A 23,486-nucleotide genomic window follows, 5' to 3' on the forward strand; every position below is an offset into this window, starting at 1 on the left:
ATGAAATGGGAATAGTAGGAAAGAGGAGACTGAATGGTATTAAGTCATTTAAAGGTTATTCCTTCAAAATGAAACAAACATGGTGGAGCATTAGCAAGACAGGATTTTTGCTTGTCTCAGAAAGTGCTGAAAATCTGTGTGTTTTGGACTTCCAGAGATTAAATGCGTCTTTTGAAGGAGAGGAACAGAATGCTAAATTTTATTCTGGAAGCAAGATGCTTCTTATGGCATTGTCATTGAAATGTAGTGATGGTTACTTAAGCTCTTGCTCCAAGTCTACTAACAACAGCTCTTCTGCATCAGTTTCTTTCACTAGCAGTCTGTTTATCTTTGAATTCCATTCCCTAAAAAGGAGGGTGATCAATCTGTTCTGCCTTAAGTGATTGCAAGGCAGGCTTGAACTTGATAAGAGAGCTGTAGCCTTCTGTACACTAACAAGGCCTTCAGCATTGTTTAAAACGAGCAATTTAAAGAAAAGATTGAAGTGCTTCACCTACAGTATGCTCCTCCAGGCAGACTTAAACTTTTTGCACCTAATAGCAGGTCTGCAAATAGTGGTACACTTTAATGAATAACTAAAAGACTCAGTGCCAGCATTAATGCAAAATATTTTTCAAAGCATGAGAGGAGCTTGTGTTAGCTACAGAAAACTTTCTGTGGGGAGGAAGGACTCTTAATGCTTGATTCTGTCTGAAAAGAAACTGATGGAATATTGTGCCCAGGATGCTGAAATGGCCATCCAGGAGCACAAAGGAAATACAAGCCTTACCCATATCCTCAGTCACTAAAAGTAAAATGAGTGGGTTTAGGTGCAATCATGCTAAACTGCTGATATATCAATTTGCTGTAAGTAGTAAAAAAAGTGAAGGAAAATGCAAAAGTCACAGGAGAGGGGTTCTGGAACTTCTGGAATTGGTCTCAAAGCTGCTTAGCAAAAGGAGGCAGGCAACAATTTCAGACTTAATGGAGCTTTTGAGAGGGTTCTCTCTACTTTTACAGGGCCTTTCATGGTGGTGGACTATCTAGTGGAAATGTGAGACAGTTTGAACAAAACAGATTGCATGTGCAATAGGAAAGTCAAACAGTAGGGAGAAACTTAGGTAACTTTGGTACATATGGTTTGTTATTTTATTTCAGTTTGTGGGTTCTTTTTTTTTAAGCCTGACAGGGTAGTCTCTTGTTTGTACTGTGTGCCTTGTTGGAGAAAATTCAATATTGAGTAGCAGCTTTCAAGTTCCTGTGAGCTAATTCTCTCCCTGGTCCTTAAAGACAGGATGAGACAGACTCCCTGAGAAAGCATGCAAGAGATTCAAAAGTAGGAAGAAGTGTAAGACGCACCTACCTATGTAAGTGCAATTTGGTAGCTGGGAAATTACCCAGTAGAATATGCATTACAGCTTGACCATCCTGAGGCCTGAATCTGTTCCTTCCTCTCTGGACAACTTTCATTCTGCCTTTGCAACTCTGGGGAGATCAGATCCATTCTCAGAAGGAGGATTTGCTGCTTCTCAAAAGGTGAAGGAGTGATACTGAAAGAGAACAGAGGGAGGCAAGGTTGCTGTTTTGGTGAAGGAGGGCTTTGCTTTGAAGGCATTTGGTTTATTTTCTTTTTTTTTGGTCATGAGCAAGGGGAAATCCCACCTTGGCTTCTAGAGTATTGATTATGGCAACACCGATCATTTGTAACAGGGATGTAGCTGTCTGCAACTGTGTAAGTTGGATTTGCTGAAAAGAGGTGTCCCAGAAGAGTCTGTGATAAATCTTAACATGCTTGATAAAAATAAGTTCTTGATAGCATAGGAACATCTTGCAGACTCTGTTCATGCAGCAGAGCTTTGCATTTTGAAGAAAATAATTAATGAAAAAAACCATTTGGTCCAATCACATGCAGTTCATAGTGGCTTTCTGACTTAATTTGGTTTTGTTCATGTTTTTACGTGTCTGTAGGCTAAAATCAATTTACTACCATCTATAGACTCCCTATGGCTCAGCAAAACTTTTCTAAAATGTTTAATAAAGAGCTACAATTTTAACATGAGAGATGCCACATGTAGTAGCTACCTTTGTTTATTATTCAAAGGCCATGTTCCAAAACAGATAAAGTCGGTTTCAAAACTATCTATGGAAATAAAGTCTGTAGCAGCAAGAGGCAAAAGAAACAAATGTTAGACCCATTTGTGGAGGTGAGAAGCAGTTATCTTGATGAACATTGCCTTCTTTCACTGACAATTATTTTAAAGCACAGTCAATTTGAGGACAGAGCTGTGACTAAGTTGAAGGATGGATCACTTTGTATACCCCCAACTGCTATAAATCAGTTTAAACTTTTATGAACTAACTTGTAACAAAAAGTACAGAGGTGTAATTACCCCTGCTTTTACTGCTTTAAGAAGTGGGAGTCCAAGCAGACCTCTCTGCTATTGACACAATATAACTTTTTGCTTACTGAACAGTTTCTGGATTGAAAAGGTAGTGGATGAAGAGCCTGGAGCCCAAGCATTATGCAATTGCAGTGAAATAACCTTCTTTGAAGCTGAGTCCAGCAGGGTCTGAACCAGCTGATGCTTGTGGAGGCTTATGGACTTCAGAAATACTGTCTGACGCATTAGTGGAGTAAGGTTTTAAATGGCTGAAAGTTTTAATATCCTAGCGCATGAGAGTAATGTATCCAGAAATAATAATGGTGATGATGTATCCATAATGGGTTAAAGGTATGTGAGAAGAGAATTCCACACTGAAGCCTGAAGCAGGCTTTTCTGCATAGCAAGAGCTCTCAGTAGAGCCCTTTAAGAAAGAAGTAAAAAAAAATTGGCAGGGGATAGAAGTGGTGGTGATCTGTCCTCTTTACCACGTGGTAAAAAGACTTGTTCCAGTGAGCAATGCAAGTCTTTACAATGGGACCAAGCATCCACCTTTGCATGTTTGTTTTCAGTTAATTCTGAAGCCAGAGCTGCGTGGGCATGGTGACACCTTTTCTAGGCTCATCTCTTGAATGTTGTTTCAGAGTTTCTACCCAATTCAGATAGATGCTAACATGTGAATCACTTGTATGTGGTGTTCAGAAATGTTCGGGGGTGCCTTAAAGGTAGCATCGGGTTGGAGGTAGGCAGCAGTTCAGCGTGAGTGTGATGGGAAGGTGTGGTAGGGAAACGAGTTTTAGAGGGTAGGGTGTGGATGAATTGGGCTACAGCACGTCTCTGGCTGTGTTTTGCTAACAGCCGTGGTGCCAGTCTCTCAGTACGTTAGTGGGACGTCAGTGTCAGTTTGGGGTCCAGGCAGTGACCTGGGCCTTGAGGGCTGCCTGGACAGCAGAGGTACAACTGACCTCCCAGCCACACCTGTGAGTGACTAATGCAAAGGTCTCATGGCTGCAGTCTTCTAGCATGGGAGTGTTAAGTGTGCTTCCCTAATGTCTTCCCACAGTTGTGGTGCCCTGAGAAGGTTCTCCAGGAGAACTCTGAAACTCTACTCGTTGTGCAGCTGAGTAAACTTCCTTTCCTTGAAGTACTTTGGATGGCTGTGGGTTGGAAGGATCCAGATCCACTTGATGGGAGATGCAGTGGCTGAAATTTTGTCCAGCAATAAGTCACATCTATAAACTACTAGGGCAGGAGGTGGCTTTTAATTAACAGAGATTTGGAAAAGATCTTATGAACTTCCCCATCCTGAGAGGTGTTCCCTTCCGCCCCAGCCTCTTACCCCAAGTAGCTGTAGCTATTAATCTCTGGAAATATCCAAGGAGAAGCAGATCATAACAAGTCAGCGTGTGCCTCACAGCAAAAGAAATGTTCCTTTTTTTCTAGTTTCTTAGCCCACAGGTTTGGCAATATTGTCGGATTCTCCCACTACCACTCTTCTTGACACAATTGCCGTGTCCTTCTTTTCTTATACAAAGTGATAGTTCTACCTTCTGAACCAGCTTCAGATGCTGGACTCTCACACATGTATTGGAGTCATTTTCTGTTCCTGTGGATGAGTTTTGTCTGCTCAGTCAGCCCTGGAGGAAGAGATGCAAATAAGTCACTTTGTTTTACAGGCATGACTTCCATCAGCAATCTAGTGTGGAGAAAACTGTCTGGAAAATAACACTGAGTGGCTTGAAATGTGTATTACAGGCTCCCTCTTACCTAAGTGGGAGTGCGTACACTGAGGGGAGAATTGCGGTAGAAAACACCAGTGCCAAAGGTCTGTTCTTCACACTTGAGTGGCAGATTAAATTCTCTTTCCATGGTCCTTCTTTCTGACTAGCTGTGGTGCTGTTACTGGGCTTTTCCAAATGGGGTAGGTTAGAGTTTAGGTGTAAGTGCAACTGACAGTTAAGACCGAGCAGCACTTTTGGAGACAACAAATGGATCCATTTGCAAATGCTAATGAAGAAGTTCTTGTTTTTCTTCCACCTAAATCCTCCAGACAATCATTTTATTGAGGGAATCTACCATGCTGTGCCATTAGGGAGAAGAGGGGATAAAAATTATTTTTGGAGCCAGGGATGAAGGCTTTGGATGGTAAAGTGTGATAAAGAGAAATCCCAAGTGGGTAATTTAGTATCGTCTGAGTTGGAGTCCATTCTTAATTTATCCAAGAATATGATCCTTATTCTGGATTAATATACATTTTAAAATGCAAATACCTGGTTTTATTTTACTTCTAGGACTTTCATTTTAGATGTACCATCAAAGCTGAATAAGAAGACATGCTTGATGGGCTTGAAAAGGCATAACAGGACATTCCTTTTAGAAGAGGAGGTAAAGCTGTTGCACTTCTGCTCTGTGGTAGCACAGCAGGAATAGCCTTTCTGATTATCTATGATATACATACAACATGCCAGTCATTCCAGTAGCCCAGCACCAAGAATGTTCATGGTCTCCACAGTTCAGTTCTCTCTGTCACTTTGGCCTGATGACTGAGTTTCTTTGGTTTTGCTCCAACAACAATACTCTTGAAAGTGGCATCCTGGATTTTGTTGATTCCAGAACAAATTCAGACTTTGTGTGACTTTTTTGATGGAGGGGGGATGAGAAGCTCCCAACTCCTGTTGGGTTACTGAGCACCAGGCAGGTTTTTCTTTGTTGTTTCTAGCGCATGGGTAATTTAGGGGGGGTAAAAAAACCAAAACAACCCCACAGCCAAAATCATACCCTTCATTATGCTTTATGTTTACTTTTAGCTGGGATGAGGGATTTAACTGCTGCTAAAGGCATTGGTCCATGAGAACATTTATTGTGTGAGTATGTCACAGGGCGAGTGGTTAGGCTATTAAAATTTATGAAATTATGGTCCTGGCATTTTTGGGGTAGGGAAGGAGGTTTGAAAAGTATACTGTACAAATTTTTTCTGGTATTATTGTGAAGCTAGTATTTCCATTCTTAATGACTATTTGTGAGTCACTATGTGGGGAAGATGAGTTTTAAAAGGACAGTGAGGAAAATGAAATCATGTGTCTAGAATTGCTCTAAAGGTGATGTCTGATCACTGATGTGCCACAGACTGTTTCACTGAAATGACAGAAGCAGCTGTCAGTCCAAGCAGAGGCATCTGCTTTTTGATGCTGTTAGAAAAATCTCTGCTGGGGGCTCAAAGTTTTTTTGGGAAAAGTAACTAGAAATCCCTCAAGAGAGTAGTAAGAAAATGGTGTAATCACTCAGGAAAGGTGTTAGATGGATAATGTGTCATAAAGAGTTACTCTCATTTGTTGAAGAAGCACTTATGCTCAAATTAGCTTGTTGATGGGCATATATCATAGAAGGTGCCTTCTGAGATTTGAGTGTGACTGCAATTGATTGTAGGAAAATGAAGGAAGTAACACAAAACAAGTTCTGTTTCTGAAGAGCAAATATTGTGAAATAAAAAGCTCCATTTGCAAAAAAATAGGGAAAGAAATTTTTCCTTTAAGAGAAAGAGAACTGTTTTGAAAGGAAGGATCTGTTATGAGAGGAAGTTCAAATTGGAAGCATGGGTGAGAAAGGGAAAAGATGTAGTTAGCAATGATGTTTTGTAACTAGCAAAGGACTGATAACTGTTTCTGAGAAAGTGTATCTTATGTGCTTGGGCTTGTTTTCACTGTAGCAAAATTTTGGAGGAATCTTGGGAATAGGCGCTAGTCCTCAGGGTATGCTGAGGAGGATCATTGCTGAACAAAGCAGCAAGTGGCAATGCTCACGTGGGCAGAAGTATCTAATTGAAGGAAGAGTGGAAGGGAATAGAAGAAATTAGATTTGAGTTGTAAGCTGTTGAAAGTACAGTGATCGCTGCAGCAAAAATGATGAGCAGAAAAACAGTATTGAGAGCAAAACAAAATGACCTGGGTACTCCAAGTCATCCTTCAAAAGCTAGTTAGGTCATTTACCAAGTATCTGATGAGAGCCTCAATAGGTCAGGACAAAGTGAGGAAAGACCACAGAGGCAGACTGATAGTGCGTTTTGGAAGTCAGAAAGGAGCTAAGAGTCACCAGAAGAGATGAAGTGTAGTCATCTTTGAGGGTTTCACAGTTGATGAAACAAACTGCTTTATGGTTGCAAGTCATTTTTCTTGGCTAGGCTTTCCTTCTCCTGAATATGCAAGTCCAATTGTGCAGGACAGTGGTTTTTATAGAGACTGATTTTAGTTAGTCACTGTAGTGTGAATACTATCTTGTAAACGATAGCTCTTAAGTATCTGTTACTGAAAAGGGGACTGAAGGGTTCAACTTGGGGTGCGCAAGTCAAATTCTGTGTGATTACCATCAGCTACTGGGAAACAGGGAAAACTTAAAGTCAATGCAAAAACCTTTACCTTCCAACTTGTGTCTTAAATGTGGGGAAAGGGTATATTTTGGATCCAGAGAAAAATGTGGTGTTGGAGAGAATGGTCAGTGTTTTGCATGAGTGCTTGCCGACTGTAGTTTATTCTAGAGACCAGCAGTGGGACGGATTTGACAATGGGGAGACACTAAAGAGTGTAGAAGTACTTGCACAGGTGGTCTTAAACTCAGTAAAACTGAAAATTAAACAACTACTGAAATGTATGTGTTAACTCATGTGAACTAAAGCAAAAATTGTTCAAATTAGTGAATGACAGGCTGAAAATCTGGTTGGCTGGGACCATACCATGAATTTCCCCAGATTTACTTCATCATGGGGGACAAACGGTTCCACTCTTGGCTTCATAAGCAACCGAGACTTAATTAACACTCGGAAATTGCTTTGAGATCTTTGGGTGAAAAGCTATGAAGTTCTACTGATATTTGATTAAATGCAAAGAAAAGCGATGCTTTTCTCGGAGAATGATAAGAGCTTGAACTTCCATCACACAGAATAATTTTCTGCTGTGGAGACCAGTGGTTTTTGATCAGCATTCTTATTCTTGGTGACAATGGCTTGTTTTGGTAGTGGAGATAAAGAGAACAGGAGCAGCATTTGTGCAATGTGCCATGTTGGTATAAAAAGCCTCCATCCCAATGAATGAGCAGGGGCTCAGCTTACCTGGTACGTTCAGCCTTACATTAGGGCAAGCCCCACAGTAGAACCTTTAGGGATGTTCACTAAATCAGTTCTTATCACACATGTGCAACTGGGTGCTACTTACCTTGGTCAAGAAAACTGACTTAAAACCACATGGAAGGTATTGGGGAAAGCTAGGAATAAAGAGGAACTTCCTGATCTTCTGCTATAAACCAGGCTGTCCTCTTGTTCTGCAATGTTGAGTTGATGTGGACTGCCTTACCAGTGGGGAGGAAGGCTCTGCAAATGTCCCTCTTCCTTCCCACATTATCATGGCGATGGAGCGAGGCATCTTTGTCTCAGGTGAGGCACAGGCTAAAACAGTTGGGGAGGCTGCTGTGGACTTGTCAGGACTAGTCTCCTGCTGTTGCTACCTTGAGGTGAAGGTCAGAGGAAATACCAGTTTTGGCTGGTGGCTTATGCATTTCTCTTGCAACTCCACCTGGGAGAAGGCACAGATCAGATGTTTAAATCCAGGCTGATCTGTCTCCTGTGACTGCTGATAAGAAATGTAGAATGTAGTGTTGATTAAGATTGAGTTGTGTAACAGAAGCATTGTTTGTGTAGAATGAGACATGGTGCCCAAATAAAGGCTGGGAAGGACCTCCTTCCACACTCAGTGATCCAGAGGAATCTGAGACCTTTTTAAAGGCATTAGCTCTCCCTACCCCCAGATACAGTTCACCACAGGATCACCTGAGCATTTCTCTGCTGCTTATGTTTCCTGTGGCTCTGTGTGGTGATACACATTTTCTGTTCAATGGGGACAGAGAGGAAGGTCTTTGGCTATTCTAAGAAAGGAGCTTTGATGGGAGAAAGAGAAGTCTAATGTTTGTGTACACAGTTGATTAATTTAAGGTTACAAGGTGCCAAAACACCTTCTTAAGCTATCTGCCAAATAAGATCCATAACTTCAAGCAACATGGAAACAACATCTACTTCTGACAGTGTCATAAAATTCTGTCCAAACAGGATTAGCCTTCCTTTCGGAAGTGATTTTAAAAGAAAAAAAAAAAACTCAACAAAAAACCCAAACCACTTAAGGCTATAACTACAAAAGATTGAGCTTCAGTGAGTAAATACCTGTGAGAATTTTGCAAGGATGAGTGAAGACTATATAGATAACAAACCAGTTACTAGTACTTTACTAGTAACTTTTACTAGTTACAGTACTAGTACCAGTTACTACAATACCTTTCCTGTGTAGAAAGGCTGAGAGAGCTGAGGTTGTTCAGCCTGGAGGAGAGAAAGCTCCAGGGAGACCTTATAGTGGCCTTCCAGTACTTAAAGGGGGCTTATTAGAAAGATGGGGATAAACTTTTTAGTAGTGCCTGTTGCGACAGAGCAAGGGGTAACAGTTTTAAACTAAAAGAGGGTAGATTTAGAGTAGATAAAAGGAAGAAATTTTTTATGATGAGGGTGGTGAAACACTGGAACAGGTTGCCCAGAGAGGTGGTAGATGTCCCATCCCTGAAAGCATTCAAGGCCAGTTTGGATGGGGGTCTGAGCAACCTGATCTAGTTGAAGATGTCCCTGCTCATTGGGGGGGGGGGGGGGGGGGCGGGGCGGGGGGGTTGGACTAGATGACCTTTAAAGGTCCCCTCCAACCCAAATCATTCTATGATTCTATGCTTAGACCATCTGCTGCCTAACATCTCAGGACTATTCCTGTGGCTGCTGCTCTGGGAAGCAGTTCCATGGTGCTGTTCAGTATCTGCCCCCACACTGCCAGTAGAGGAACTCAAAAGGTCACCTATGAAACTCCAGCAGTACTGGTAGAAGAAACAGGTTTTTTTCCCATTACTTCTTTTAGAGCATTCTGCCCAAAAGTTGTCACTGTTGGTAGAACCTGTTGTGTTTATATGTCTTAACACTATTAATGGAGAAGTAGTTTGACCAAAAGTAGCCTATATGGTTTAAATAGAAGAACTAATTGTGTAATTTATTTGCAAACACAGACCTTCTACTTAGTATATATTTCTTCTAAAAAAAGAAAGCATGTCTGCTTTCAGATCAGTCAGTGGTGGGAGGCAAGTAAAAAGGTTGGAAGGTTAACGAAGAACTTGTGACCTTTTTTTTTAAAAAAAAAAAAGGAACAGAAAAAAGAAAAGCTGCTTTTCTGGAGAGGAGAACAAGTTGCAGGGGAAGAGGGAGGTGGGTGCTGTGATGATAGGTCAAAATTCTAAGTTTCTAGTTTTACATAAAGTTAATTCACAGGATTAAGCAGGAACACCTTGTGAAATGAGAGATTGAATTAATTAGCAGGAACACCTTGTGAAATGAGAGATTAAAAATCAAAAATGAAATTATTTTTGTGTGAGCTGTGGAGAGTGATGCATGCCACTAGCAACCTTGATCACCCTCCAATCTGCAAAGCCATTCGGCATCACAGGAGCGAGGCAACATGTGAATACTGAAACACCTGCAAATCAGGCTCAAGGAGCAATCAAAGTGTGATAAACATTAATTAGTATAATACACAAACCCTTAATGGAGGAAGGAGCATTGATTACGCTATCTCACTTGGGATTTCTTTGTCAGAGATGGTGTATGATGACAGTTTCTGATTACACTTACTCAGATGTGAAGTAAGACTTTTAAAACTGCTTAAATATGGAGACAGAAGAGCAGAAAGCAAACAAGTTGATCTTTCATTGAGTGGTTGAATGTATTTGACTTTTTATAAAAGCATGCATTTTGCTTTTTTGCCTTTCAAACTTCTGAGGTGAGCTGGCTTTGAATGCTTCCCTGGATTGCTGTAAACTGTAAATGTCTTAGCAGCCTTTCCTTTGCTCTCTTTCCTCGTCGATTCTGCGATGTTGCCAGCTGCTGGGGCAGAGGCACTGCGTGGGAGTGGGGAGAGTGGGGGTCAGGCTTCTCACAGTCTGTTTCTGACTGTGCTGGTCATTACTGCATGAGCTCTGAGCTGGCTCACTGCAGTGTGTAGGAGCATCTATATGCAATCAGGCTGTTTGTAAAGCACACTCTAGTGCCTCCTAAAACATTATCCTTTGTTAGCCAGCCAGAACACGCTTAGATATTCTAGCCTAGCTCTCTAGGCCTGCTTCAGTCTAGTGGATTGAGCATCAAAGACCTGAGTTATGGGTACCAGGGGCGATGCATTGATGTTTCCCCATCACTTTGGCAGCCTGAGGAGCCATAAAAGCCTGTGGCCTTTTTCCAAGAAGATTCTTGGACAAATTAAAACTTTTTCAAGTTTGACATTTTCTTCTTCTCCACAACATACACGTAGAAGAGAACAGTGATGTGCTTCTGGGTCCCAGGAAAGAAGTAGATGAGGAAGGGGCTCAGCAGCCTGAGAAGAAAGGTGGATGTTTAGCTCCCTCAGCACCCCCCTCTTCTGCTGCTTTCATCATGGGATGATGTCTCCCCTCCCCTAGGAGGTAGTGTCTCCTCACATCACCAGTGGTTCTCTTGCTTTTGGAAACCCACTGAAACTTGTCCTAGAGGTTTAGTGGTACCTCATTCATCAGTGGTATCATGCCAGTTTTGGCACTGGTGCTGTGGAAGGATGAATGACAGCCAGCACCGTTATCTTCCCTTGTTACCCTGCTCCAGCATCAGCCACTTGGAGAGTATGGGGATGTAATAAAATACAAGAACCATAAACTCTGTCCCTTCTGATTCACGCCTTCTGCAGTAAGGGAGGAATTTAATAAAAGCACACTTTGTTGGAAAAAAAAGCAGCTTGACTTTTAGGCAAAAGGCCAAGGTTTTATAGAACAAGTTTACCGTATGTACCCTGAAGTTTAGAACAGCAATGCTGAGCATCCCCCTGCTATCTCTCAGGGCTGGGACTTGGGCTGGGAGGAGACCAGAAGCCTGATTTGCTGTGATGTGTAGAGTCCTCATTTAAGGAAAAAGTCATTTAATACTTCAGCTGCCTTATCCTCCTGTGCAACTTCATTTCTCATTCTACTCCGTAATGTTCTTTCTCCTTGGTTGATCGCTTACTTTTGTACTTCAGACATGAAATTGAAGTTCTTTGGTATTCTAGAGAGGTTTGCTCTCAGCCTCTGCTGCCTTGCCTTTCTTGTTCACCTTGGTGTGGAGCTTGTGTCTTTTCTCTCCCACTTCCCAAGTTTTGTCATCTCTGTCACTTTTGGGTGATGTGTATGCTCAATATAGACAGCAGAGGGTCTCCTGCTGCTGTGATGCTTCCTTCCAGTAGAATTCTGTATTGCTCAGCCATCTTTCTGGGAATCTGTTAGCCTGTCTTTAAACCTGCTCTGATTTTAAGGGGTTTTTTTGTCTGATCCCTATCAAATATAGATGATAATCACAATTCTTTTTTGGCATTGTGGAGTGCTTGGAGACCCTCATAGAAATATAGTATTATTGCCAGTGCTGACAACTGACAGGCAGTGTCCAGCGTCCTAGATGCAAGATTCCTAATGCCTCAAATCTTTTTCCTATGGGAGTAAGAGAACAGTAATTTTCCCCCCATGAGAAGACACAGATGCAGCAAAGGAGGTTTTTCAGTAGCCACCTGAATGTGAGATTTATCAGAGGCGTTATAAGGAAATAAAAGGAAGTGATCTGCTCTGGCTGCAGATGGGACAGAGGATATGGGGCCAGCAAGGGAGGCAGTGAGGTGGGAGGAAGTATTCCAGGGACCTGCTGTCGGTGTTGGAGACAGTTGCCTCTAAAATGGACAGGAGCTCAAGGCAGCAGGATGAGGGCTTTAGGAGAAAGGAGAAATGAGATCTAAGTTGGGGGTGAGGCACAGGGGGCTTGACTGCAACAGTATTTCAGAGGGACAAGAGAATGTGAAAGCTTGAATCAGAGCAGCTGAAAGATTGGCTTTAGTTTCTGCTTAGATCAAAAGTAAAAGTCTGTATGGATTAAGAGATAATCTACTAGATAGATTTAATCTGCCACATGCATTACTTCCCCAAAGAAAAGCATTGGGAGGGGAAGGTTGGGTTGGCTCTATGCCCAGGATTTGAAGGCAGGTGATATATTCTCCTTTCTTCTGCAGGCCCCCTTTTCACTTGTCCCAAAGCATGCATCCTGCCCAAAGGGAGGGGTTGTTGCTATACGCCTCCTGCTTCTTTGCAACTCCAAAGTCACATTGAATCTAACTAAAGGGGTTTGTCAAGCAGAAAAGAGCACCGGGAGCAAAATAACACAGCAATAACTAATAAGATAGGCATGGGGTAGGTTCAGATGCTGATGGAGTATTTGGCTGTCTGAGCACCAGGTTTTGCCGGGCAGTAATGGGCCGTTTTATTAACACTTACCCCTCCTGTCCTGATTGCAATTCCCTTTCAAACAAATGCCACTCAGTAACATACTCCTCCCTAAATGGAGGTTGAGGTCTGAATGCCACCTTGCCTCAAACACTTTGTCCCTGAAATCCTTGGCAACAGCCCTCTTTCATCCCTTCCTGTTTCCTTTCTTTACAAACACCAGGTTGACTCCTTGGAGTAAGTTCAGTTTCCACAGTAGTAGAAATACTAAAGTTGCTGGAGGACACTTGAACGTGAAGGTGGGGGGCAGTTTTCCATGTATTTTTTTCGGTATCAGTATGGTATTTTGTCTCTTTTAACTAACACATGCAACTGTATCTTGAACTGTACATTCATAACAGTCATGCACTTTTCAGAGCTTGTACATATGATGGAATTTGGATTAGTTGGATTGAGGGGGTTTAATAATTTTTTTCATAGTTGTCTTGCTCAGCAACAAATAAATTAATTCTGTAGACTGGTGTGTATTCCTTCTGTGTTGTGGGCCTGCATCTGTACCACTTCAGGTGAAGGTTTTTGGCAGATCTCCTAAGGTCAGTGGGATTTGGCCTGTCAAATCCGAAAGTAGGAGATCACAGGAGAAAGTACAGGGTGCCTCAGAGAAGAGCCATCATGGTTTGAAACACCTGAGCTGGCACTGGGCAACTTCCCCAGCTCTGCCTGATACTGTCCTTTTATGGGTGAATGTAATCACTCTCGGTTTTATTTGGTGGGCAGTAGGGATGGATGAAGCTTCCACCAAAGATGAAGCTCTTTCCCTTCTGGATGCACCATTACTGTGGGTACTAGCTAGGGCACAGTAATTGCCAGTCATGTTCTGGTTTTGGGGATGCTTCCTTTTTAAGAGAGGTTCCAGCGAACTTTAAATGAGAAATATGTATGCAGCACTGTGGGCTGAGATGTGCTTTGCTTTCTGTTCTTCCCCTGATGCTGTCCATGCGCTATGGGAAGCATTAGTACCCTCTCACCAAGCACTTTGTAATAGCCAATGCACTGGCTGTGTTTGGTGGGGGCATAAAGGGAATTGTGGCACCATTCCTCTCTTAAACTGGGTATCCTGGAGGTTGAATGTTAAATGTGGAAGTGGTTAAGGCTGAAAGGTAAGGATAACTCGGATTCCTCAAAAACTCCTTTGCTTCTTCACAGCTAGCAAAAGAGCGAGTGTGGGAAGCGGGGGGAAGAGGCTGATACCTGGTGAAGCATTGGGGATAACATGGGGCAGGAAAAGGGAGTGAGGGAAGCGTTTGACTGCCTTATTTGACCCACTCACATTCATGGAGCGGAAGGGAGGAGAACAGTTGCTGGTTTCCAGGCCTGAGTTTGCGTAACTATTTGCTTAACACTTTCTTCTGGGAGAGAAACATGTGCCTTGTCAGCCCCTGAGAATTGCATCTGGGAGTCAGCAGGGTACTGGCCAAAAGACAATTGATACCTTGCTTTTATTTGGAGCTTCAGGAAGGCTTTGTTGAGTTCTTCTAGGAGAGGGGTCTACTCACAGGTGAGAGGGAAAATTGCATCATTGATTTGAGAGAGAGCTGCAAAGCAGAAATAAATGACCAATTTTTTCAGCTTTGAAGGAAGTAAAAATAGTCAAATGCCCCCAGGAGCAGTACTGGAAATAGTGTAAATCAATACAATTACGAAACATCTAGAAAAGAGGTGAACTGTGAGGTGGGAAAATTTGCTGGGGAGAACAGTTAGGGAAGACATAGGTCCTTCAGAGGCATCTCACACTTTAACAAAACAAGGCAATGGACCAGCCCTATGACATATGAAATTTGCTGCAGACAGGTGCTAGGAAATGCACACTGAAAGGAACAACAGAAAACACTCTGAGAACTTATCAAGTGTATAACTGATGTGGACTTACTCCACCGAGACAGAGAGAGGGGGTGGGAAGGAAATCATGAACAGATTTGTACGTAGTGTTGGTACAAAATACAAGCTGTTAGGCTGTGTTTAAAATAAAAGGATGGGGAAATGGAGAAGAATTCTGAGGAGAATCTCATGAGGTTCAGTTTTTCTCATCTCCCACTCCAAAAAGAATAAAGTAGAAACAGGCTGTGTGCTCTCCTGCCATATGCATAAGGAAGAATTTTCATGCCTCTAGAAAGAGGGGAGCACGGCTATAAACAGACAGAAACACTTAAAGCTGTTTAGAGAAAGAAGAACTGGGGGTCTTTCAGAATGATACAAGGTGAACAGGCTGCTTGTACTTGCTGTTTTTTCACTACCTACAATGGGGGTGCTTTAGTGGAGTCCATTTCTGTATTGTAATAGGGAATGTGCTGCACAGAGTGAAAATACTTGAAAATACGGGTTTGGTACAGTTTGAAAACAGGAATCATGGATTACTGCTGATGTCAAATATGTTGCTAAAAGGAATTATAAAGACAGTGGAAAAAAACATGGGAGCTCTCTACTCAAAAGCAAAGAGGGATTTTGGTGAAATTTAAGGACAATACTTGAGTTTGATTTTTACAGGCACAAAATAATCCAATGGAACTCATTGCTACAAAAAATTGCTGAAGTGGAGTGCTATCTCTCCTAATGGGTTGTATAGCCATAAAAATACCCTGTGCTGGTTTTATTAGAGGAGTGAAGATTCAGAACAATTTTCAGCTTTTGAACTTGAAGCTAGGGAGATCCTGATAGTTGTGTATGGGGAAGGAAGGTCTCTTCTGAGAAGGTGACTCCATAGTTACCTGTAGCTGATGCCTGGTCTTGATGTCTCTCCTAGGCTCTGGTTGAACCTGCGTGACAGTTCCTGCAGCATGGTAGCAACTGTGCACAACATGCTAGCAATTTGTCATGCCCCTGGCTGTAAGGTGTCTGCTATAAGCTTTGTGGGAAAGGAGTATGTCCATCTGGTGAACACAGAGGTACTTAACCAGTGACCACTATCCCCTGCTGCCAAAGAATGCTTTTCACCTCAGTCCCAAAGCATTTTGTTGCTGATCTAGTTATGCAAAAATTATGCAAGTTAGCCTGCTTTATTGCTCCAAATGAGGACCTAATGTTGTTTAACTGATGTGGAAACCAAATCACAAAGCTGTGAAGCAACATGGAAGAAGTGCAACAAACTGCTGGTATGCTAGAGGACAGGGTAATCTTTGTGAGTCCTGAACTCTGCTCATTAGCATGTGTTGCCTTTCATTTTTAGCAAGTAATTTATATTAAAAATATGTTGGCAGTTGATAACTGGCTGTGGCTTTCTTGTCAGCAGTACCTGCAGAGAGGTGTAGGGCTTGTGGCAGTCTGGTGTCGCAAAAAAGCTGCATTTCTCCATCTTTCTGTGCTGTGCCTCAAACAGCCGTAGGAAGGTTGTGCTGTGAGTCACGGACTAGACCTACCTTCATGTCAGAGTACATAAAGCTCTCAATGGGACCCAGACAAGCATATCTCAGCCGGCACTATGTTGCCCTACAAAGCAATCCAGTCCACCGAGATTCACGTTCTTCCCTGAGGGCCTGGGTAATGGCTGTTGCCAAAAAATCTCTGGCTCTGGATTCTTAAGGAAGGTGCTTGCCTCCTAGGATCTCTCAGCGGGTGGAGGCCAGCCGGGCACAGCTTCAGGCAATTGGTGAGAGAGTCACACTGGCCCAAGCGAAGATTGAGAAGATAAAGGGCAGCAAGAAGGCTATTAAGGTAGTGACTTCGGTGGAGGCTGCATGGCCTCCCTTCTTCCTTCCACCTTCTCTCTTTACCCCTGATGTAAGCTCTGGAGTGCTTGGCTGCTGCCTGCTCACCTCTCCATGCTTTGCTGCTGAGTAGGGTTGTGATGAGAATCCCATTCCTGACTCAACCAACTGATGATTTTTAGACACATGAGCCACAGAGCACCAGGCCTTATGAGGCCTATATAGGTTGCTTCCTGAGAAAGAGAAAAGGCATGTGCTGAGCTAAGCCCAACACCCTTGCATTTCAGGCTCATAGACACTTTGGCTATTTGAATGAAAGCTGCTGTTAGAGAGCCTTCCCTTCAGTGCATCTTAATCCCAAAGAGCCATGTAAAACTGGTGAAAATCCTTCTTTCCCCATTCCTGCTCCATTTTATACAGTATTTCCAACTCCCTTCCTGCCAGTGGAAGCCTTTTTGCCAATGATCTCCTAGTACTTATATAGATAGAGAAGCTTTGGCACTTCCAGTTTCAGAAGTGACAGCCCATGTGTGTTTGGCTCTGTGCAGATAGCCATTAGGAGCCTGTTGACTCCGAGGCTGCCCATTCCCACTGGCAGCACAGGTTGTGTGCTTACTCCACGTTTCTGTATTGTAGGATTGCCTAGTTGGGATTTTTCAGTCCCTCCTTGTTTCTCCACAGGTATTTTCCAGTGCCAAGTATCCAGCCCCTGAACGGCTGCAGGAGTACAGTTCAATTTTTGCTGGTGCAGAAGACCCAGCTAAACAGAAATGGCCAAGACACAAGATTCAGAGCAAACACCGAATGCTGGATGAGAAGGCTCTGCAGGTAAGGAGGATGAGAACAGACCTTGAGATTAACAGCCTCCCAGCTTCTCTTTGCTTGTTTGTCTCTGATGAAGGAGGCCAGGGCTTTAAGATATAGGTGGGAGCAGAACATCTTTTCAGCTTGGCCTGTTGGTAGGGGTCTGTAAGGTCAGGCTGGGAAGCTTTCTGAGCTGCCAGTTTGAGAGGGCCATGTCAGTACAAGCCCTTGGCTGGGTGGTTGAGTGCTCTGGGTAGCTGTCAGCTGCCAACTCTCCAGAGCAGTTCCATTTTCTGAAACACCACCGTTTCCTGCAGCAGTGCTGGTGGGTGCTGCTGGCTGGGCTTAAGCCTTTGGCTGTGCATAGCGAGGCAACTGGGATCAGGGTCATAATTGTTTGAAAAATAGTTTCTGAAGGCTCTAATATAAGCAATGGTGAGAAGGGAAAGGTAAAGGTGCTTGTGAGTGTGTCAGGAGAAAAAGGAGTCATTAGAGTATTTTTCTGTCCCAGGGAAGCATTGCACATGGGTATTGTCCCTCCTTGGTTCCCAGCTAAGTTTTACATCTTGGTGGGGAAGATGATTTTGCTTCTTTACATCTTTTGTTTGTGCTTTGCTTCTCCTTTGCCTTGTGTTCAGCTATTGTAGGTTGCAAGCCCTTCAGAAGGGCTGAATTTCTTGGTACCCAGCACAGCTGGGGCTTCCAGGTGTGCCCATAGCACAGATGCCTGCAGCTGGTGGTGTTGAAGGAGGTCCTGAAGTATTGAGTTCCGTTTTAGCCTATGGACTGAGTGGCTGAGAGGGGCTTCTTAAGGAGGTCTGAGAAGTGGTGGGTTTGGCAGGAAATGTTACCAAAGGATTTTCCAGCAATTTGGGTCAACATTCCTGGGTTGTAAGGAGGGGAGTAAGAGTTGCTGCGCCTGAAGTTTGAAAGTTGCTGTGTATGTACTGTGCAAGGAGTAGTAAATGTGCTCATCCTGGCAGGTTAGGGATCAGCCTGACAAGTTCCCTGCTCGTGAACCCTAAAGAGATTTCCTCATCCTTGTGTGCCTTGGCCCAAAAATAAAGCTGCCACTGAATAATTCATAATGCTAAACTTTACTGAGTTTTAATGGAGTTGAGACCTCACACAGTGAGGGAAGCAGGGTTGCTGGCTGAGTGGAGCTGGGAAACTCGAGCATGGTTTCTGCTTCCTTCAAGCCCTGGCAGCAGCATGGGGCAGAGCTGCTGGCCTGCCGCAGGAGGCAGATTATGGTTGTGCTATTTGGCTGGTGACCCCATCCCATCAGAGCATGTGGGGCAAACAGAGGTAGGCAGTGAGTAGGCAGGGGAGATTCTCTTCCACCCTGAAAGGCTGGTGCCAATGTACAGCCCCTTGCACAGGGAGGGGATTGAGAAGAGCATCAGCTGGTAAAAAGCAGTGTCCTGCAAAGAGCAAATGGTGAGCCCATCAACTGGCTCACTGGCTCCAGTTTGTTTGAAAAATAGTTTCTGAAGGCTCTAATATAAGCAGTGGTGGGAAGGGAAAGGTAAAGGTGCTTGTGAGTGTGTCAGGAGAAAAGGTTCTGCATGCCCTTCCCCACAGCGCCTGCCATCTGCCTGTGATGCTATCTCTTCCCCATCCCAGGCAGTCTCAGTACCATTGCCATGCTCTGCCCTTCGTGGCCAAGGCTGCCATCTCCACAGGGACTTTGTTGCAGGCCCTAGGGGGTGTTTGTATTTGTTCCTCCCCTCCCGTGAGCCATCTTTCAATCCTCCTTTGGGGTTGTTGATCTTTCTCTGGCTTTGCTGACCCTGCCCCATGCAGCAGTCTTGTTACTCTTGCCAAGCTCACACACACTAGCTCCTGCAGCTCTTCTGTGGGGCTGGGGGACGCTGCTGTCCTGGCAAGTGGCTGTCAGCTGATGAATGATGGAGGGGACTGTGCCAGGAGCAGCTGGTGTGTTGAGTGGGGCTTGGTGCGGCCGAGCTCTGACCATGTTCCAGGGGGACAGGCCCTTCTCGACCATAGCTGAGCACGGAGCCTGATGTGCCTTGCAGTAATGAAATGTGACAGAGGGAAGTCTAATGTTTGCATTTATGCCCTCCTCAATTATTCAGGGCTTTCAGCAGAGGCTCGCTGCCTGTTTTCAGTTCTAATGAGGGCCTCTTTGCTGGGAGCAGTTGCAGTGGCCTTTGCTAACTTCACTCACGCATGCACATGCCCCACCAGGAAAGCAAGCTTGGCTTGTGTCAGTTTGAGGGTAGGTGGTGGCAGCCTGTGCTTAGCATTTACGGTTTGTGCTCTGGGGGAAAAGCAGCTGAGCTGGAAACGTGTGTGGTTCTGCAGTTTATTTAAAAATGCTTTCCTCCTGTGAAATTCTCCTTTCCCCCTCCACACCCTAAGCAAGTGAAAACTCAGCTGTTGAGAGGGCACTGTTTAGGTTGGTAAGGTAAGCACTGATGGATAGGAGTGCCAGAAACAAGGTCCTTGTGGTAAGCCTGGAAAGCCACTTGCTTTGCACGTTGCTGTGGTGGCAGCTAGGCAGGGTTCAACAGTGAGTTGCCTGCAGCCCTGTGGGGCTTCTCAGGCTCTGGGCACTGCCTTTGCAGTGGGAGCTGTGTCTGGGTGCTGCAAATGCCTCTCAGGAGGCTGGAAAAAAGGGTGGGAGACATGGTCTGCCTGGGGTTGGGAAGATGTCCAAGCAAAAGTTACAGTCCACTGCTGGAGTAACCTTGCTAGGCTTCAAAAATATCGGTAACTTGGCATGTCCTTGTGAATTCTGCTTCTCTTGGAAGTCCATCATGGTCATGGGGAGGGTAAACCAGGTTTTTGGCACTTGCTCATCTTCAAGTGCTTTTCAACCTAGCCTAAGCACTCCACTGGCATGGGGGGAATGGGGTTTCTGGTGTATCATACCAATTTCCTTTGTAATAGTGTGTGCTTAGTTCAACTTAAGAACCAGGGTGACTTTATATATTTTTAACTGTAGGCTTTTAGGAAGAAAAATGCCTGGAAATGCAGTGTCCTTCGGGGTGTGATCCTGCCAGGTGCCAAACCCCAGGTTGGGGTGTTTGAGCATATAGGTGCCCCTCATGACTTCAGTATGTCAAGGTTGCTAAACTTTTGGCTTAAGGCCTTAATGTCTATATAAGAAAACTAATTTTTAAATGGCATGTTAACTTGTGGAATTCATAGTTGTAGGATATTATTGATGGTATGTAGCTGTTCTAAATTTCAAAACAGTTCTAGGTACTTGAATAAGACTAGCACTTCGATAGCATTTAAATTAAAAGGATTATGTAGAGGCTCACGTTTCAGAGTAATACTCATGCTTAGTGCTTTTATAACTGCCTTAGATGTGACTTATAAGTAAATGTAAGTAATGGTTGGTTTCTCACTACACCCTTAAAGTGACGCACAGTCTTCCAGTGCTAATTGAAATCTACAAAGAATTAAAAAAAAATATGACTTGAGGGCTAAGTGTATGTGAACAGTTCTAGCAAAAACGTCAGTACTTCCTCATGCTTAAAAAATTAAACATTGGGAAATGAATATTAATGATCAAAAGAACCTTTATTTTTGAATCTCTGCTTCTACAGTCTCTAAATAACAATTTATATATTTTTGCCTACTTCCTTCTGTAAAAATCCAAGATATTTATTTCAGTGTATTTTTCACAAGTTGGAACGTGTTATTTGCGGGGGGGGGGAACCTAAATCAAAACCTTCCAGGTCTTTTCTCGTAGCATTTTTATAGATTCAGAGCATCACACAAACTCTTAGTGGATTAACTGAGCTGTGACTAAGCCATTTCCCAGGATTTCTGGCTACTGAATTCAAGACTGAAATTTCAATCAGCAGGAACTGCTTACGTCGCTGAGATGTGGTCTTAAAACTGAACCAACAGTGGTCTCCATTTCCCCCATACAAGTACAAGGAGGGAAGAAGGACTCAGAGAATGGGATAGGGCAGGGATGCTGGAAGTAGTAAGGCAGTAGGAAGCTGTGGACAGAATTTGAAGTGGTCATCTTCTGGTGACATAAGAAAACCACAAGTGTGGCCACTTATTTAACCTGACAAACTTCTGTCTAGTGTTCTGGTTTCTTCTGGTATGAACACTTACCACCTCTTAACTGCCAGGCTGCTACTTGTCCTAGTTTGTGAAAAAGAACAGGAGTTGTGAAGGGGCTGAGGAAAGGTGTGGGAAGGTGTCTGGGGTGGAGGTTTGTGCATCCTGGGCTGCCTCTGGATTCAGGAACTGATGCCTTTCCTCCCTTTACGGCAAAGTGTGCTGTGGGCGCTGAGCTTCATCCCCCAGAGCATGTGGCAGCGGGCGCTGTCATGCTAGCTGAAGCACTGGTCTGATCTGGGATGGCAATTCCTGTGCTCTATAAAAGTCAAGCAGTTCAGATGTAATAAGTCCTTTTCTAAAGGGAGCTCTATATATTATGCATGAAGTTTTAGAACCGAGAGAGAGGAGATTTCAGTTCATTAGAGTTGAAAACTCCTGCAAATCCCTCAGGCTTTGCAAAACCATCTGGCACACGTTCCACCCTGCGCGCTCCCTTCTGCCTGATCTCTTGACTAGTGTGCAGGCACTCTGTTTTTCCTAACTACTTTTTCCTTTGCCTTCCCTGCGTACCCCACTGGTGGGATCGCATCTCTTAAAACATCAACTGAAGGCAGCAGAGGGGAGGTAATAGAGATGTTTGGGGGACTCTTCCTGCATGAAAATGTCTAGTAGTTGGAGACACTGTAACAAATGCCTTTTAGACTGTGATTCTTGATCCCTGCCTCTGGCTATAGAGCCTGAGTGGTTGTTTTATTTTGGTGGATCCTTGCCACAGCAACACCTGTTCAAAACGACACATCCATGGCACCAAAACCACATGCCATTAGTCTGAACTGCTGAGATTTGTCATGAGCGTGGGGCTGCAGTGTTGTCCATGTGCTTCCTTGCTCAAAGGGAAGTGGAGAGGGAGCAGTAGGGTTCCCAGCCCATGCAGTGGATCCAGCAGCATGTGTTGTGGTGGCTGGGGAGAGCTGTCTCAGCAGCTGTGGCTTTAGTGTCTTACCACGTGTTATCTGTCTTGCAGGAGAAGCTCAAGTACTTCCCTGTGTGCGTGAGCACTAAAATTCACCAGCAGGATGATGCAGAAGAAGGCCTTGGCAGCCTCCCCAGGAACATCAGCTCCCTCAGCTCCCTGCTGCTCTTCAACACCACCGAGAACCTGTGAGAGCTGGAGCAGTGCTGTGCTGCTCATCTGCCGCTGCTTGTCCTCAGAGGAGCTATCCCTTCCCCAGGGCAGCAGTAACTGCTTGCTTTCCTGGGGGTCTTACACACCAGGCTCCTGGTAGGATAGGGCTTGGTACCTCTCTGCTGACTTCTAGCTAGCAACCCTTTCTTCCCCTTGGGTGGAAGGAGTTGTTTTGTCTGCACCTGATCCTCCACTTGCCTGCTTTCAACCCAACTTTGCACTTCCCTTCCCCAACTTAGTTTTTCCTGTCATACCCCTGTAATAATTTCTCTCTGGCCTTGAGAGCTGCTGTCACTCCTACCCTTCTCTGCCCCATGTTCCTGCCTAGGTTCTGCTTCTTCTCCTGATGGTTCCTCACAGCAACACTTTACTGCTGTTGCTGCTTTAATGTCTCCACTGCCTTTCACTGCAGTTCCCTTTCCAGCTGGACTTTGCCTCATGCCTCTTCCTTCTTCCCATACTGAAGAGCTTCTTTAAGCCCTTCTTGAGCTTTCAGCTGTTGGATCTCTTCTTTCTTCCCCTGAGCCATGGTTGTTTTCCATCTTTATCTTTCCTCCTGCCCCTTGAGTGACAAGTCACCAGGAGAGACTTGTGTCCTGCTGCAGGTTGTAGGATGATCTCAGGCCAGGTGGTGGGAGGGAACAAGCTTGGTAATCATGGCAGTGCAGTGGGGCTTTGCTTTAGGATGAATGTGGAGGCTGCACTAGAAGGGTAGGGAGCTTATTGCCTCCAGGTTGTGGACGGGAAAGGCAGGAAAATAGGGCTAGAAGAAGGAAACTGAAAGGCCCAACATGTTCCACCTATGTGAGTTGGGAGGTCTCCACCTCCAAGGCCTTCTTGGGTGTGCTATTTCTTCTGACCTTGGCTCTCAAGATGGCATCACTGAAATACCTGTCCTCTACCCTTAGGTACAAGAAATATGTTTTCCTGGATCCTTTGGCTGGAGCAGTGACCAAGACCCATGTGGCCTTGGAAACAGAGACAGAAGAAAAGCTCTTTGATGCTCCTCTCTCCATCACTGAAAGAGGACAGCTGGACCGACAGGTGAGA

General features: G+C 44.2%; 1 protein-coding gene across 6 annotated transcripts in view; it reads left to right on the forward strand.

The window, feature by feature from the left end:
* The window catches only part of WASHC1 (WASH complex subunit 1), a 46,539-nt gene that overhangs the window by 17,393 nt on the left and 5,660 nt on the right, over positions 1-23,486 (forward strand). For all 6 annotated transcript variants that reach the window (XM_049822676.1, XM_049822675.1, XM_049822677.1 and 3 more), the window contains 4 exons: positions 16,289-16,400; positions 17,075-17,221; positions 22,275-22,411; positions 23,345-23,480. In XM_049822676.1, the coding sequence (XP_049678633.1) occupies positions 16,289-16,400; positions 17,075-17,221; positions 22,275-22,411; positions 23,345-23,480 (532 nt within the window). The remainder of the gene's footprint in view (positions 1-16,288; positions 16,401-17,074; positions 17,222-22,274; positions 22,412-23,344; positions 23,481-23,486) is intronic.

This window comes from Accipiter gentilis, chromosome 18 (genome assembly GCF_929443795.1).
Source record: "Accipiter gentilis chromosome 18, bAccGen1.1, whole genome shotgun sequence".
NCBI lineage: Eukaryota > Metazoa > Chordata > Aves > Accipitriformes > Accipitridae > Astur > Astur gentilis.